This window comes from Gymnoscopelus microlampas (genome assembly GCF_963454915.1).
Source record: "Gymnoscopelus microlampas genome assembly, chromosome: 8".
Taxonomy (NCBI): domain Eukaryota; kingdom Metazoa; phylum Chordata; class Actinopteri; order Myctophiformes; family Myctophidae; genus Gymnoscopelus; species Gymnoscopelus microlampas.
Window position 1 is genome coordinate 29,988,427 of NC_139945.1, and position 18,473 is coordinate 30,006,899.

Below are 18,473 nucleotides of genomic sequence, written 5' to 3' on the forward strand. Positions count from 1 at the left end.
TCCTGGTGGCGGATGTTAAAACATAAACATCTTCAAGCTGTTTCACGTGTTAAGAGAGCAAATGAGCAATCCACTCATAACGCCTAATGGCACTGTGTGTGTGACATTATCAACATTATGTCGCCGCGTCGCCATGCCAACAGAACAAACTGCCGGAGACTTTAGACAAAGTGAAGGTAAAGTTTCGATACGCTTTGATCGCTTCATCCACCCTTCCCCTTTTCTCTGTATCTTATCAACGCATTTAAAGCCCTGAACTGCACAGTATTATTGTTATTTTTGCTCCAAAGTTATTTTTAAAGCCCACACTTCTACAATGCACTCATAATAACTGCACATGTTTATCTCGTGTTTCTGTAGGACATAATATATGGATCATGTTGTTCAACATGCAACATGCCATGATCACCACAGGATCTCCCTCAATGAATCATTAACTTCCCTCTGAGAACAACCGGTACACAATGATGTGGACGAGGAGCTACGAGCAACAACACACAACGCCAAGGTCAAGGCTAAAAAGAGGAGATTATTGTTATGTTTTGGCTATTTTCCCCACACCCGATTCCTTAAGACAGTCAGTAGGCTTGCTTTAGTATTGTGAAACCAACAATTGTTCCTGTTGAAAATGTGCTGCCCATATAGTAAATTATAACAAGACCGATTAAATCACTAAACGCTAGATAACCATTAACCCTGAAACATGACTGTCATATCATGTGACAGTCATGATGGAACTTCAACCTGGTGTTTGCACTTTCTCCCTTTTTGCTCCGTACATCTACATACACGTTCAGATTTCAAATATAAAGTGCTTGCCCCATGACCACGGATGTTACTATTATTTACGGGCCCTCAGAAGTACCTGTATCTTCCGTATTGTTCAATACAAAGAAATGTAATCCGATCGGTGGCCATTTTCTTATAGAGTTATAATGTACCAGAGTGCACTACATCTCCCAACCGATAGGGTCGCTTAGTTGAAAGCTTATGGAGAAAATACGGAGAAAATTGCCACCGATTGGGTTAAAATTCTTTTTATTGAACAATACAGAAGATACGGGTACTTCTGAGGGTCCGTACATAATTGTAACATCCGTGGCCACGAGGTGAGCACTTTATATTTCAAATTCGAACGTTTATATAGATGTACGAGCCATACATGGAGAAAATGCAAACATCAGGTTGAAGTTCATCCATGACTGTCATGTTATGACAGTCATGTTTCAGGGCTAGATAACCATTAACCCTGTATTGATTACAGCGCCTGTTTGGTATGATGGCGGATCCTGAAGCAAAGTTCAGTCCCTGTCTGACGAGCACAGGAAGAGGAGCTTCACTCGCTCCTCTGAACTTACAATTGATCCTCCTTTTTCATTGCATTTTAACATTTAAAAAGCAGCCATGGCGACGGCAGGGTATGGCTACTACCGTACCACCATCTTTCTGGCCATGTTTGTGGGCTACACACTGTACTACTTCAACCGAAAGACCTTTTCTTTCGTGATGCCCTCTCTGATGCAGGAGATCACTTTGGACAAGGACGACTTGGGTATGAGACTTGTTTTGTGTGTTGAATCTGCTAGGCCCTGTATAACCCATAGAGTTAAAGGTTTAACCCACTTATAATTGTGCTCAGATAGACAGTCTATTACACTGTTTCCCAAATACCCATATATGGCTCGTGGACAATTTTTTCTGGGTCCCGAGTAAATATTCAAAAAAGAGTTAAAAATAAATAATAAATTCAAAAGATTTAGTTTAAACAAAAAAAAAACAATTTAAAAAATGTTCAAAAGTATGTCATTCATAAAAAATAATAGAATCATTTCCATAAAAAAAAAAGTTGAAGAAGTTGTGAAAACTTGCAGATCTGCTAAAAAGTTTGGGAACCACTGCTCTATTAAGTAGCATTACATTTATGATGTCAGCAATATGAGCATGATGCCATCCATTAGCACTGGCCACCTATAATTATAGACTATATAAATAATATATTATAATCTATAAAAGAAAAACTCGGCGATAGACAACCTTGACTGTCAGTCATAATATCCATGACCCCAGAGCTGGCCCAGCCAGGTGCATAAAGATGGACTAAAGATGAATTGACACGTTATTGTCCATACATACCACCTTGACCATTATAGTGCACATGCCGGAGTTGACTTGCTCTGCCTCGTACTAGGGCTGTCACGTCATGACATTTTAGTTGACGATCAATTGGCATACAAATAATTGTGATCAATTGGAACAGAAAGTGTCAGGGAGATGCACTGTAGAGCAGTGGTTCTCAAACGTTTTGATTTCAAGGACCCCCAGTTTGATATGCATAAACCTATCTCTGGTACTGCAACCTATACTATAAAATCCTAACTCTGAGAGTGTACAAATGGACCCGTAAAGGCTCTACACTGATGTAGAGGGTGGTCTTAACTCCTGAACTTGTGTTATAAACATAATATGAAGACCGTTGGGTGCATTTTCTTTCTTCAAATGTGTGCTGTGTTATTTGTGTATGCCCCACCCACATATCTTCATCCAGGCATGATCACCAGCAGCCAGTCGTTGGCCTACGCCATCAGTAAATTCATCAGCGGCGTGCTGTCGGACCAGATCAGCGCCCGCTGGCTCTTCTCCATCGGCCTGTGCATGGTGGGAGGCATCAACGTGGTCTTCTCTTGGTCCTCTACCGTGGCCGTCTTCTCTGGCCTCTGGTTTCTCAATGGCCTGGGACAGGGCCTGGGCTGGCCTCCCTGTGGCCGGGTGCTGCGCAAGGTACATCCTTTTGTGATGGACCAAAGGGGTCTGACTTTTGTAAATTAGACTCTTTACCTTCAAGTTTCCAAGATTTTCTTTTCCTGTTTTATGAGTTTTCAGTTACAGGCCTATACCCATAAAAATTGTTTATTTATTCATATGTTTCACGTTTGGTTATTAAACTAAACACCCTATTCTCATGTAGGATTGTTGTTGTTGACAGTTATTTATTTATCTGGGCAATTTTACAACTTATTTAACTGCAACTGTATAGCTCAGGAAGTTTGCCTCTGGCAGTGACAGTGGTTTATCAGTGGAGTGGTATGGCTTAAAAAGAGACTATTTTCAGAAACTGTATAGCACAGTCTGTGCTGTTGAAAATAGGCACATCTTCCTCAACTGTTCTTTTGCTGTCAAAGACTTGTCACTTAATCCATTAAGACCGGGAACGCATCTCATGCATGTCATTTTAGATATCTTTGGCTATTCAAAAATAGCAGATCTACAAGCTCATAGCGCAGCACCGAGTGCCACGCTACGAGCTTGTAGATCTGCTATTTTTGAAAATGTGTGCAAATCTTTGAATATATATATATATATATATATATATATTTAAAGTGAACGTTAACATTTGTAACTTCAAATCTTTGTTTCTGGGGTTCCCTGGAACAAAATAGTTTGAGATGGGGGTCCGCGGCGAAATACATATAATTTTGAGGGTCCTTGACATGAAAAACTTTGAGCACCACTGAAATAGCAACATAACGTTTTTTTGAAAAAAATATTTTCTACAAAATTCTACAAAAAGACATTTTGTAGAATCGTATCTCAGATCTTAATGGGTTAATAATTGCACTCAAACCAGGACACTGCACACCACCACCCAGAAAAAAACTGTTACGATTAAATGCCATAATTATTTCTCTTCTTCCTTTTGTCAGTGGTTCGAGCCCTCTCAATTCGGAACATGGTGGGCCATCCTGTCCTGCAGCATGAACCTGGCCGGCAGCTTAGGCCCCCTCATCGCCACCGTGATGGCCCAGAGTTACAGCTGGAGAACCACCATGTCCATCTCAGGCATGACCTGCGTGGCATTGTCCGCCGTCTGCCTGTTGCTCATTAAGAACGAGCCCAAGGACGTGGGGCTGCCCAACATCGAGGCAGCAGCAGCCAAGAAGGGCAACGCAGGTGAGGGTTATGGGTTGATAACTGAACAAGAATAACTGTTCTTGTGCTTAATGATTCATATAATTATTGTCCAGCTCCTGTTGTTGTCTCCTGTCACATCTGGTAGCCATGAAATATGACTCAGGTGTTTATCAGGAGCAAACGAGGGTTGTATTATAATGTTTGAGAGAAGTCATGCATATTTTTTATTTATTTATGTTTATTCGACAGGGACAATACAACAAAAACATGTATCAAGTTATAAAAACAAGAAACCGTTCTATAAATATTTACCTAGTTAAAAGAATACTACAATTACAATAAGCACATACAAGAAACTCTAATCTAAACAAGTACAAAAGCAATAACATTACCAAATTATAGTCATGAAAGCAATGACGTTAACGTTTGAAAATGTGCATAACATATTAGTGTTCGCCACTTTAGTCTGATTTCAACCAGTGTTTTACCTTTTTCCTTAAATATTTTGAGATGTCTGCCTCAGCATTGGCATTCTCAATCAGGTCTGTTCATGTGAGTGACATGTACAGTATGCATGTGTGTGTGTGTGCAGTGAGTCTCTGTGTGCGTAGCCTCGTTCCCAGCCTTACTCATCCGCGAAGAGAAAAGCCTGGTCACGACCTAAAGCAGGGAGTGTCTTTAGGGGCGGGACTGTTGTACGTGTTTCCCCAGGAAACGATATTTTTCGACCAATCACAACACTCGTTTCATTCACTGAGAACAGATTTGTAAAGCGTCCACGTCATTTCCTTGGGCGGTACATCCACCAAATTCCAATACTTCCGTTTGGACCCTCCACCGGCTAGGTCTTGCTCAGCGTGCTGTGTGCGTGTGTACAGTATGTATAAGTTCTGCATATGCCTATGGTGTCCAAGGGTCAGTGACACTGAACTCTGTACCCAGTGTGCCCCTCACATCTCTCTCTTTCTCACACACACACACACACACACACACACACACACACACACAACCTGGAAATCAATTTGAAAAACATTGATTATAAGCTAAAAAATCGATAAAGATAAACACTAATACATTTTTTTCTAACACAAACAGAACTTTCATTCATTTAACCACTTAACCCTTGTTCAGAAATGTTCAAAAATAGCCAATCTAAAAGCTCACAAAGGATGGCAACATGACACGTTTTGACCTATAATGACGTGCCCAAAATAGCTCACTGTTGTTTTTTTCTCATCAGGATCATCCAGCAATGAGAGCACATTGAAAGAGTTCCTGCTGTCTCCCTACTTGTGGCTGCTGTCCGTGTCTTACCTAGTGGTGTTCGGTGTGAAGACAGCTTGCACCGACTGGGGTCAGCTCTTCCTCATTCAGGACAAGGGACAGTCCACACTCATGGGTATGTGACATGGATGCAAGCGAGATTTCCGGCCTATAGAATGTCAACCAAATGAACCTATACTTGTTCGTACTAGTTTCCTGTTTGAAATTTGCCTAAAAATGTTGTTGCTTTACACAGGGAGTTCCTACATGAGTGCCCTGGAGGTAGGAGGCCTGCTGGGAAGTCTAGCTGCTGGATACTTCTCTGATAAGGCCGTGGCTAAAGTGAGTTGACATGGCATGTCTGCAAAATGTTAAATGCCATTCGGTCAAACAGGCTTTGATGACAGTTTGAAGATATAAAGTAAAAGATGTATAGTAGCCTCCTGAGTCATGTGACCCATAGGTCAGGAACCCAGGCCATCTCCTATTTCTGTAGTGTGAGGCTCCTGGACCTGATGCTAGTACAGTATGTACCAGCAGGGACATACCCCCAATCCAACCCTTGATGCTGAGTGCCAAGCAGGGAAGCATTTGATAACATTTCTATACTGTAGAGCAGGGGTCGGCAACCTTTTTGACATGAAGTGCTAAGTTTTCATTTTCTTGATAATCAGTGTGCCGTCATATCAACATTAAGTTTAATTATGAAACCACATCAAAATGTAATATTTCCATCTGATTTTGATTGTCCATAGGCTATACTGTACATAACAACCTTTATTTTTTCCTTCTTCTTTAGAAATATTTTCTTTCACATCGGGACATTGTAATGATCTTTAGACTCAGAGCAATAACCCACCTATCTCTCAGACTCCCTCCCCAGTCAGAGTTAGGAGTTTGAATGAATGTAGAAGTATGTGCAGAATTTAATTTGTATATAGATGTGAGGGGACTTTAACGGACTAAACTTTTTTTTTCATTTTTAATAGAAAAAAACTCTCTCACACTTATGCCAGTGATCACCCTCCCCTGTGCCAATGTTGGCACCTGTGCCTAAGGTTGCTTACCACTGCTGTGTGATATGACTCCATAGAGTTAAAAATAATAGATAGGGCACCGGATATCGCCTCCCATCCACTTGCATTGAGTTGCTCACTCAGCGCATGAGGCAAATTCACCCCTTCTTCCGGGTTGTGAAGTGTGATGGGCGAGGCCTATTTGGGGCCACTGTGACACGTTTCACATCGGTGAGGCGTTTTGCATCACCTCGGTGCGCAGCCGGGGACTCAGCTGGGGATTGAACCCCGACCTAACAGTCTCAGGGCAGACACTCCAACCACAAGGCCACTGATCCGGTTGTAAAGATGTTGCTACACTAATGACCACTAATGACCATGAACACCCATGTCTCCCCTTCCATCAGAATAAGACAAGTGGTCCCAACATTGTGCACATTTTCATGTATTTTACTGTATGTTGTATGTGTATCAAGCTTTTTATTTTCTTGTTTAAAGATTCTGACACCCTCTGAACAAGCCATTCTGCAGTTTTCTTAACATGTCCTTTTTGTACAGCAAGGTATGGGACTTCATGGGAACCCGCGTCATTTCATCCTGATCTGCATGATGGCCGGCATGTTCGTGTCCATGTTCCTTTTTAGAATGACGGTCACTCCAGACAGCCCTAAGGTAGGCCTACATCTTAGAAGTTAATGTGTATTAAAAGCAGTGGTGTAAAGTATCTAAGTACATTTACTGGAGTATTTTGAATTTTCAGTACTTTTACTTCTACTCCACTACCTCTCAGAGGCAAATATTATACTTTTACTCCACTACAAACTTTAGTTACTTTGCAGATATAAATTAGTATATTATAAAACACACATTAACCACTTCAGCCCTATTTTATACATAGGCTATTTGAAAATAGCCGATCTACAAGCTCACAACGCGTCGCATGGCGAGGCGTTGTGAGCTTGTAGATCTGCTCTTTTCAAATATTTTAGTACTTTTACTTTTGGTACTTTAAGTATATTTTGATGCCAATACTTTTTTACTCAAGTGACATTTTGAACACAGGCCTTTGTCCACCACTGATTAAAAGTATGCGTTTTCATCTGAAGTACATGTTTCTGAAAACATGGCAACAGTTTGCTGTCACGGTGTGTTTTCTGTGTACATGTAGGTGTGGATACTGTCCCTGGGTGCTGCTTTTGGTTTTTCATCCTATGGGCCTATAGCATTGTTTGGAGTTATAGCCAACGAGAGTGCTCCCTCCAACTACTGTGGCACGTCACATGCCATTGTTGCTCTCATGGCCAACAGTAAGTAGTATAAGTGTATTCATCAATCAAAATAATTTGGAAACATTGGGTGCTTCGTTATCTTCGTACATTTAAATGATAGCCGCTCGTGCAGAGCCAAGCACCTATGAAAAGATTGATTGCGTATAGCATCACCTTAAATTACCGCTTACGGGTAACACCTTTTTGAGTATTGTGATACATTAGGCAATGTAGAAGTTCAAATACTTATTTTTGCTCAGATATTCCAATGTGACTAAACAGCAGTGCTGAGGAAACTGCATAGCTATTCCCAAAAATCATGCCTGTAGTTAAATTTTTAATATTTCCTTGGCGCAGGGCATGTAACGCGCAGTGTTGCTAAACCAGGATACATTTAGAATTCCTTAGAACAGTAGAGCACAACTGGCTGTCATTGTTGTTCCCATCTAATCAGGGACTAATACTTAGATTAGAACACTAGGTGAATGCAGTTAACTATTAGGTATTAACCCATTCAAGCCAGGAACGCATGTCATTTTTTTATTTGGCTATTAAAAAATAGCAGATATACAAGCTCATAGCGTGGCACGAGTGTCGGACTATGAGCTTGTAGATCTGCTATTTTTGGGAGAAATCATGGACATTTTGTGCAAATCCTAACAGTTTTTTGAAAACAATCGTATGTTGCTATAATATCAGTGGTTCTCAAAAAATGTCTATGTCAAGTACCACTCAAAATGATAAGCATTTGGCCACAGACCCCCATCTCAACAACATTTTGTTCCAGGGACCCCTAGAAGTTGTAACATGAGTTAAAAATGCTTGCTTAAAAATATATATATATTCAAAGATCTGCACACATTTTCACGATTTTTCAAGAATAGCAGATCTACAAGTTCATAGCGCGGCTCTCGGTGCCGTGCTATGAGCTTGTATATCTGCTATTTTTGAATAGCCACAGAAATCTTAAAATGACACGGATGCGTTCCTGGTCTTAAAGGGTTAATAGAGCCAAATGATTCTTAAGCCTTCTGCTCTTATATGCCTTTCATCTGAAACTTGTCTCTGCTTAGTATGCTGTGTATAATCATTAAAATAAAATAATAAATATCACATTTGTATTTGTAGTTGGCGGTTTCCTGTCTGGGCTGCCATTCAGCACCATTGCCAAGCACCATGGCTGGGAAATGGCATTCTGGGTAGCAGAGGTCGTCTGTGCTGCCACCGCTGTTGGCTTTTTCCTGTTTCGCAATATCAGAACCAAGATGGGCCATGTTGCTAAGAAAGCTGACTGAAACTCATTACACGTCCTACTATCCTACTATACAATACAGAAAACCCTTGTCTGTCCTCATCCATTCTCATGCATTTTTCTCCTTAGTGGGTTGACCAATTTATATGAATTTGGGGAAAGAAATCAATTTCCCCCCCAAGTTTAAGCTGTTTAAGCATTTTTGCCACAGGCTACGGGATCTGTAGTCCCAACCAAGTTGGAACTTAGTTGGAATGCATGCGTACCTGGGTATGAACTAGATGAAAAAAACAAGTGAAAATGGATGATTCACCATTGTCTGTTTTTTTCATTCAACACATTATGCCAGTCGTTCAGATTACAATTGTGTGTTACAAAGTAAGTATTAATAGCACACGTTCCTGTTTTCCAGCTGACCAATTCCTTTCTAAAATTAATATACGTATACGTATATTGTGCCAGTATACATTACTACTTTTTTTTATTCCAATCATTTTTCTTGGGTATGTGCTAAAGTATACAGTGTATATGCCATTACAAAGTTAATGCGGCAGATAAAACAACTGGAGAGAACATTTCCCATTTCTCCAAGAAGTGCTGCATGTTTTTAAACTCTTGGCACAACTTTGTCACTTAACTTACTTTAATGTATGAGTTGAAATGTATTGTTAATTTAATTTGTTTGTTTGTTGAAATGTATTAAATTAGTTTATATACTTTGCAAGATGCTGTCATTTTATAAGAAACAGATTACCCTATAGGCAGTCATTTTTATAAGAAACAGATTCCCCTATTAATAGGCAGTCATTTTTATAAGAAACAGATTCCCCTATAGGCAATCTATGGCTTGAAGAAATGATCATGGATCGGTATGACTAATAATATACGCCACTCAAAGCTCTGTCCTTAATCCCTTCCCTTGTTTACATTATACGGCAATTCAATGATCCCACATACAGTACAACATTAAAAGTGATCGAGCACTGTCGTAAAGTCATTGACATAGACAGATTTATTCTTAAATTATATACAAAACATTAAATATTTACATTTGGGTGAAAATGACAGTATATGAGCTGTTTTCCGTCTAGGCTTTCCTGGTTCAAGAACTGGGCCCAAAGTTGCCAGCTTTCTCTGCGATCTCCAGTGCACTCTTCAAATTCTGATCAAATAGTTCACACCTGAAATCAGAAGACAAGGCAATGAGGGCATTGTCAGTGATTTACACAATGCATGTGTTACACACTGAATCCTAGCTCCAATAAGCATTACTTAAACAATGTTTCCGGCAGCCCTTAGTAGACAAATACAATTTATTATTTCGCTGGCCATATGCACTGTTTTCTATATTTTTGTGTCAGTTACCTGATAGGCATCTCCAGAGAGTAGAAGGGGTTCTTGAGGGCAAAGTCAGAATAGATCTCATAAATCTTCCTCAGCAGTGCATCGATGCCGGACTGGCGGGGGTCTGCCAGCACTATGAACTTAATCCCTACAAGAAAATGAATCGACCAGTAAGAGTGCAACAAGTGCTTTAGATATGTTTTAGGCAGTCTATCCCTTTTTACAAACCTACGCCTACTGCTTTTGCTCTAAAGAGAACTAGAACTGAAGAACTAGTTGTACTCTAATTTGTCCAACTTAATTGACATAGGGATTTATAAAACAACAAAAACAGTGCTGATAACCATATTATATATCAAGTGACAAGTGATGAATGTAATGAATACTGTTGGTATTATTTCTCTCTCGCATTGTTATCTGTACTATTTCAGTTAATTGCTCTACAGTAGTCAATCAAATTGTGGCTTTGGAAATATATATGTAGAAAACAAAAAAACAATATTGCCTGTTTCAGTGATTTAAATTCAATCAAATAGGTTTTAGTTCTTTTAACCACCCTAAATAAAAAAAGTGCTTTAGATAAATCTGATTTATTTTCACCACTGACCTGTGAGAGTCTGGAAGCAGTGTAGTTTGAATACATCCGTCTCCAGCATCTCAATCCCTGAGCTGCCAACTTCAGGGGACAATTGTGAACCAATAGCAAACAACCTGGGAGAAGAAAGAGCACAAGAACAACGCTCTGTAGTTAGAAACATCCTGCTCTATGCATTTTGAAACAAGAGATGTTTAACCCATTGAGACTGGGAACGCGTCTGTGTGTCATTTCTTTGGCTATCCAAAAGCCTAGCAGATATACAGATATAGCCTAGCAGAGCCTAGAAGATATACAAGCTCATATATCTGCGAGCTTGTAGATCTGCTATTTTTTTGGAAGGGGGGGGGGGGGGGGGGGCTGGAACAAAATATTTTGAGATGGGGCTCCACGGCCAAATACATATCATTGTGGGTGTCCATGACATGAAAAAGTGGGTGCCGTGCTATGAGCTTGTACAGTATATCTGCTATTTTTGAATAGCCAAAGTATAAAAGAAGAAGGTTAAGTTACACAGATGCTTTTCCCGTTCTTAATGGGGTTAATAGTACAACTAGGAGTGGAGCTTACGAGTGGAACATCGAGGCCAGCATCAGCTTTTCGTTGGAGCTCAAGCGAGACCGTCCAAATCGAATGGACACGGGGTAGTTTGAGGGATCTTTCAAGTACTCGATGATGTCCTTGCCGTCGGCCGTGTCCCTTCCACTTACATCCGCCCCGTTGATGGACAGCAATCGGTGGCCCACTATACAAACACCATGACAGAAAGAGATGTCATTTGTAAAACAAATAATATTTAATCTATGCCACTGTTTGGTCCACCAGGGGTCTAAATGGACACTTGTAACTCAGAGTGTACAAATAGAACTATTTTTGAATCTCTGGGACAGATATCCAATCTATACTGTAAAATGTGTTAATGTAGCCTTGATACAATGACCATTTTGATTGAAGGTTAGTGTTAACGTAACACTGAGAGTACAAATGGACCACAAGGGTCCATTTGGTTCCATTTGTACACATCACAGATACAGACCTGTGGACCATAGAGAAACAGTGATCTATGTGGTATTATGATCTATGCAATTGTAAATACATTTCAACATAGACAATATCACATCAATTCACTTGTAAATTATTGGTAGGCTGAGGCTCACTCTCAGTGAAGCATCTGGCATCATGGATGCTTCAACTCTGGATCTAAGGCTTTACGCATGTGGAAATATTACTAAATTAATATATTTTCCATGATAATATCAACAGTGGTGGAAAGTACAATTTTGAGGTATTTGTACTTTACTTGAGTAATTCCAATTTCCAATATTTTTTACTTCTACTCCACAACAATTATTTGAAAACTTTAGGTACTTTGTAAATTTATATTATACTATTACAACGCATACATTTACATTACCCACTTCAACCCTGTATACATTTAGGCCATTTGAAAATAGCCAATCTACAAGCTCACAAGCATGTAGATCTGCTATTTTTCAAAAGGTTTTCTTTTTTTTCTTGCGAAATGGGACATTCTGCAGAATGAGTACTCTCTACTTTTGGTACTTTAAGTACATTTTGATACCAATACTTTTGTACTTTTACTCAAGTACATTTTGAATTCCGGACTGTGACTTGTAACAGAGCACTTCTACATTGCAGACAGTATTGATACTTTTACTTGAGTAAAAATGTGAGTACTTTTTCCACAACAATAACCCAACCTGCGGGTTGCCATGTTAGTTTACCTCGGATCCCATCACGTTGTCCGTAGGAAACGACCACCTTCTCGTCGTGGATCTTCAGCACCAGATCCAGAGGATAGCTGAAGGTCTTCTCTGCCTCTGCTCTGGGGACATAGTTGTCAAACTGATAGATTAAACCACCGGCCTTGTTCACTACATACACACTGAAGATCGCCATCTTTGCACAGTAGGTCCCAAGTGTTGCCAGGCTTTGAAAGAGAAACAAGCAGCCAGGGTCTAGGGAAACAAGCCCAAAGTAACTATTATTTTTTAGGCCACATCACATGAGCAGCACTCTAACTAACCCTCATTGGCTATTTGAAAATAGTAGACCTACAGGTAGATCAGCATGTAGATCTACTATTTTCAAAACCACAAAATCTTGTATGGGGGTCTTTGGCCGGCATAAAACATTTTCAGAAGGTGTTGGTCCGGTCTACAAATACATATAATTCATTTGTGGGTCCTTGACTTGAAAATGTTTGAGAACCACTGGTTTAAACAACATTAGGAAGCAAGGCCAAAATAAACAATTACACTTTAGAAACAAGCCCAAAAAAACGCAACCAGCCGCAGCTATCAATATTTACAAGCGAGCCTTATAATCGCTTATAATAAGCGGACATGGCAAGGCTGGTCCTCCCAGCTGACACACTGACAGTGTCATGTGACCATAAATATTTCAGATAAACGTAAATAAATAATAATAATAAATGCTCGTATATTCTTGCACAGCTAACGGATTTATGCGTCACTTAGTATCTTTAATTTTTTTAAATAAAAATATAGTGTATGCAATATTGGGGTTAAGCGCAAAAGGATGCAAAATTTCACTACTAATTACTACTTTTTGTTCAGTATTCTATACCACTTTTATTGTCGTTGTTGTCTTAAAATAAATCACAGGTATCTGTAGTAAAAGCAGGCTCATTGTCAAGCTGTCATTGTCATAAATGTTTTTACCCATGTATCTTGAGTAATGCTTTTTTATTTTTATTTCATTGTTTTCTGCTTTGTTTAAAACATTTTTTTGTAAACAGCTGAAGAACGAAAACATTTTTTTTGTAAAAAAAACACGTATAAATTATGTGTACAAGTTGCCAACACTGAAATATAAACAAAGTAAAATAAAAAATATTTAAAAAAAAACTACATTTCCCAGAATGCCGCGTGGGCTATATCCGGATGTACGGGTTTTCCAAGCGACTCATGCACGGGCGCTGCACGTTCCGACTTCCTTTCGCTCCGACATCTTGACGAGGAAACATGGTGAGAACGATGACCGGAGCCTTTTACATACTCTACTTATCAAATACATGTACTTCTAGGACACAACTACGGCTCTAAATTGATAATAATGTGTTAAACCGGTGTTCACCATCCACGCTGTGAATAAAGTGTTTGGATGGAACGGTTATACATAATAATTCAATGTCTCCTTGGCTAACCGTTAGCTAGCTCAGAGCACCACGCTCTCATGCTGTCCGGTGCTCGCGGACCAAAGTTACAACACAATAACAGCTACTATGGACACATGGGTCCATATGCTTTAACAATTACAATGGTCTCTAGACATAGAAATCCCCTTGTATTAATACAATGCGAGTATAACCTTTAGATCAATGCAGTTGATTTGATTCCCCTTGACGCAGGCGAGGCCTATCCCAGGCCAGTTAACCTGACTCTAGCTGACTACTAGCACAGACCATGTATGCTGCTGACGGCTTAATCTACTGATTATTGTATCACTTTTAACACATGACATCTGTTCTCCTGTCTACAGCCTCCCAAGCAGGACAAGAAGAAGGACTCTGGGAAGTCCAAGAAGGACAAGGACCCAGTCAACAAGTCCGGAGGCAAGGCCAAGAAGAAGGTAATGTTGTTATGGCTGGCTTCTAGTGCAGTGGCTGAAATTGATTGATTGACATTTTTATTAGGCAAAAGAATATAAAACAAGTTACATTTATAATACTTTTGTCTAAAAGGTCCGACCAAAAAAGTCCTTGCGGTATCTCAAACAAAATGATATATCTTTGGCCACAGAACCCCATCTGAAAAGGTTTTATGCCAGGGACCCGCAGAAGATTTTTGTTAAAAAAAATCTAAATTATTCAAAAATGTCAACATTTGAGACTCTTCAGAAAATGTCAAAAATAGCAGATGTACAAGCTTGCAGCACAATGATAAGCTGTGAGCCTGTAGATCTGCTATTTTTGCATAGCCAACATAAATGGATAAAGAGCTTAAAGTGATTGTGATGCTGTATTAACACATTTAGCTGGGACTCCCTGGAACCCCCCAAGGACCCCTAGGGGTCCCCGGAGCCCACTTTGAGAACCAATGTTCTCGTGGGCAGGATTTGCATGCATCCTATACTATCATAGACACCACCAAAAACTGTCATAATGACTAGTTTTGACTCCCCTTATGGATGCACCTATGTGTCCTGTATTCCCATGTACTTTTAAACATTTGATATTAGGTTGTTGCTGCACCATGACAAAGCAAATATTTAACAATATACCCGTTTCTGATGTGATGGTTGTAAGTAGCCGCAAGCAACTCTTGGATGCTATTTTTAAAGTCTGGCATCTAGAGTTGCAATATCAACCCTTGACAGCCCATTCAACTAAACAGAAAAGTCAGATCTGATTGTACTAAACAATGTTAAATTTACCAACATTGCAGCTGTACGGATTATCCTCTTTAATCTGCAGTGGAGTTTTTGATTCATAATAATCAACCATAGACATGTTTTGAGCTACTTTCTGTATTGACAGAAAGTAGCCCCTAATATGTCTATGGTGCATTTTTATGAAACAAAAAATTGTCAGATAGATATTAAGAGCATAATCCAAGCTCTCTGTACAACTGCAATGTTGGTGAGTTTAACACTGTTTAATACAATCAGATCTGACTTTTCTGTCTGGATGAATGGGCTGTCAAGGGTTGGTATTGCAACTCTAGATTCCAGACATTAAAACTGGCATCGTTGGCATCGAGTTGCTTGCGGCTAGGTTGTAAAATGTGTTTTTATCTTGGGTGTGATTAAGATAAATGCCCAATTCAAACCTCCCTTTCTACCTTTTTCCCTTTGAGCAGAAGTGGTCCAAGGGAAAAGTGAGGGATAAGCTCAACAACCTGGTCCTTTTCGACAAGGCGACCTACGACAAGCTGTACAAGGAGGTCCCCAACTACAAGCTCATCACCCCCGCTGTCGTCTCCGAGAGGCTGAAGATCCGTGGCTCCTTGGCAAGGAATGCCCTCCAGGAACTGCTAGCCAAAGGTGAACTAGAAATTTTGCCCATGGCCCTGTGTAGTCTTCCAATGTAATGGGGGAAATTATCTGGTTTATGAGCCTGTTCAATAGATGTCATGAGTTGAGCTCCTTGGTGTGCATCCCTTTTTTTCATGACAGTTGCTTACTGGTGTGACACAGTAGATATGATTTTAGGGAGGTCCCCAGATGAGAGAGAACTGACAATTTAAGGATTTAAAGACTTTAATACCAAAAAATACTATTACTGCATCAAAAGTAATCAAACTGTACTATAAAAACAAGTCAAACATTAGCGGAATTGCCAAATAATAAGAAATGGCTGTGAAAATAGCCGATCTATATTAGCCGATTGTAGATTGGCTATTTTCACAATATTACAAGTCCAAGTGCCTACCGGGGGGGTCCACAGTTCAAATATGATTATTTTGGGGCGTCGTGGCTAAAAAAAAAAAACTACTGGATTAGGGGACATCAAGATCCATGCAGCTACTTCGGAATAATTTAGTTTGCGTTAACAACCCAATATGGTTAAGCATTGCTGAGGCAGTATTCTGTCGTAAGAAAATGAACTGGTGTCCTTATTTCAGGTCAGATGTATTTCATTCTGACTGACCTAATATTAGCTAGACTATTATGGCGTTGTCATGCCTCATGACTTGAATGAGTCCTACCAATATTAAACTGGTTATGGCAGTTACAGATGCCAACTTCATGATCTGTTGACCTAGCTACATTGGTGTTCAAAAGATAAATGTAATACTGTTGTCTTGCCATGTGTATGCACACAACAAATAGAGACATTCTATTTGACCATATTCAAAGTCATGTCAAATTTCCTGTGAGAAGGAATTCAATGGTAGAAAAATCAGATTTCATATTGTAACTCCCGATGTCTACAGCACAAGAACCAGAGATACCCTTTGCCACTTATAATATAGAGCTATAGATCTACAAGCTTGCGATGCATCACATCTCAAGCTTGTAGATAGTCTAGGCTGTGGTTCCGGTAGGAGACACAAAGTCTCCTTTGTGTCTCCTACCGGAACCGCTGCCTACCGGTCTGCTGGTCATCAAATTATTGGCTTAGGACTGTGACAAAAACAAAAAAATATCAATGAATTCAAGTCTCCAAGGGGTGACTAGAGGAAAAAAGTATTTTTTTGGGGTAAATTATCCCTTTAAGCAAAGAATATCAGGTGTGTATTTAAAAAATGGACCTACAGACAGTATTTAGTCACTTCTAGCATAGGCTGCACCAGCACTCCTGTTTTTGGGTATAGAGGGGCGGGTGTATAGAGGCGCGGAGAGATTGCACCTGATCCCATTGGTTCACCGATCTGTCCGTCAACCCCCGCCCCGTTAACACAACATTACGAGCGACGCCCACTGCACTCTGGTTGGTTGGGGAAACGAAACACTTACCATACCGGGTACACCGACGCGTTCCTCCAGGCTTTTCTTTTTTTATCAAAACTAAACAATAAAAGCCTGGAGGTCGAGGCTACTTCTAGCATAAACCGAGCATCTATGTAAGACATGGTGGCATTACTTGGCTGGAGAAAATTGTTGTCTGGAATGGCAACAGTTCTCTCCAGCAGAGAAGACGAGAATGACTCATTTGAACAAATCATTGCCGTGAACGAAATCGTGTGTTCACTGAAATGAACTTTTTTTTCCCCCCCAGCACTACCCAGTGGGTCACATACTGGGGTCATGCTCTGGCAGGGGAGATGCATGATCAAGATGGTGGTTCACCCAGGGTGCAAGTAATGAAGTTCACTGGGGGGGTTGCTGTGACAACTGTGCTAAAAGAGCATAAGCGCTGATTGAAATACTAATATGATGCATGTTGTTTTCTTAGGCATGATCAAATTGGTGTCCAAACACAGAGCACAGTTGATCTACACACGCAACACCAAGGGAGGCGATGATGAGGAAACAACTACTAGCGACAAACCAGAGAAACCAGAGAAACAAGACAAAAAAGCAGAGAAAGCAGAGAAAGCATAAACGGGGTAAGTCATTGCTTGAGCAGTAGTGTGCCTGCATGTTTAACAAATTATGTATTGAACTGTTGAACCTTTAAGACCGGGAAAGCATCATTTGTCATTTTAAGATTTCTTTGGCTATTCAAAAATGGCAGATAACCGATACAAGCTCATTGCGTGGCACTCGGTGGCGTGCTATGAGCTTGTAGAGCTATTATTTTTGAAAAAACTTGAAAATTTGTGCAAGTCTCTGAATATATATATATTTTTAAAGTTAACTTTTGTAAAATATTTTGTTCCAGGGACCCCCATGTCTGCTTAAAAAAAGAAAATCAAATATTTGCAAACATTTTCACAATTTTTCAAAAATAGATCTACAAGCTCATAGCGTGGCACTGAGTGCTGTGCTGTAAGCTTGTATAGCTGCTATTTTTTAATAGCCAAAGAAATCTAAAATGACGTGTTCCTGGATTGAATGGGTTAAGACTGTAATTGACTCTTAATATCATTTTACTCTTTCTGTCCTCCAGGTTTTGCTGTTTTCTGGTGATGACCAATTTGTAATGAGAGGTGAATAAAAACTAAAAAGACATGCCTGTTTAGACTTTTTTTTTTCTGTATACATTTTACAGCAGGGGGTTTCCATTTTAACTTTGAGGACAGAGTTCCTATTCTACGTGTTATTTGCGTTCCCTGGTATCCCAGATTCTAATTTGGTCCCAGTTGGATGACAAGAATGGAAACCAGTGATACTACTTGATATGAGTTGGGGAAGCACAACGCACTCCAACTTAATAGTTGGTTTACGTGCACCAG

General features: G+C 39.9%; 3 protein-coding genes across 3 annotated transcripts; 2 read left to right on the forward strand and 1 right to left on the reverse strand.

Moving 5' to 3' along the window:
- The first annotated feature begins 55 nt into the window (after positions 1-55).
- slc37a4a (solute carrier family 37 member 4a) lies at positions 56-9,320 on the forward strand. The gene is made up of 9 exons (XM_084064089.1): positions 56-176; positions 361-1,552; positions 2,546-2,778; positions 3,702-3,948; positions 5,150-5,308; positions 5,429-5,514; positions 6,747-6,860; positions 7,357-7,495; positions 8,585-9,320. The coding sequence occupies exons 2-9, from the start codon at positions 1,405-1,407 to the stop codon at positions 8,749-8,751; spliced, it is 1,293 nt and encodes a 430-aa protein (XP_083920215.1). The 5' UTR covers positions 56-176; positions 361-1,404; the 3' UTR covers positions 8,752-9,320.
- A 354-nt stretch (positions 9,321-9,674) lies between these two features.
- Positions 9,675-12,578, reverse strand: trappc4 (trafficking protein particle complex subunit 4). Its single transcript, XM_084064933.1, has 5 exons — positions 12,393-12,578; positions 11,218-11,392; positions 10,660-10,763; positions 10,074-10,200; positions 9,675-9,889 (listed from the first exon to the last, which is right to left on the reverse strand). The coding sequence occupies exons 1-5, from the start codon at positions 12,565-12,567 to the stop codon at positions 9,811-9,813; spliced, it is 660 nt and encodes a 219-aa protein (XP_083921059.1). The 5' UTR covers positions 12,568-12,578; the 3' UTR covers positions 9,675-9,810.
- Positions 12,579-13,593: 1,015 nt separating this feature from the next.
- On the forward strand, positions 13,594-18,249 carry rps25 (ribosomal protein S25). The gene is made up of 5 exons (XM_084065132.1): positions 13,594-13,658; positions 14,173-14,262; positions 15,492-15,675; positions 17,531-17,684; positions 18,188-18,249. The coding sequence occupies exons 1-4, from the start codon at positions 13,656-13,658 to the stop codon at positions 17,677-17,679; spliced, it is 426 nt and encodes a 141-aa protein (XP_083921258.1). The 5' UTR covers positions 13,594-13,655; the 3' UTR covers positions 17,680-17,684; positions 18,188-18,249.
- The last annotated feature ends 224 nt before the right edge of the window (positions 18,250-18,473 follow it).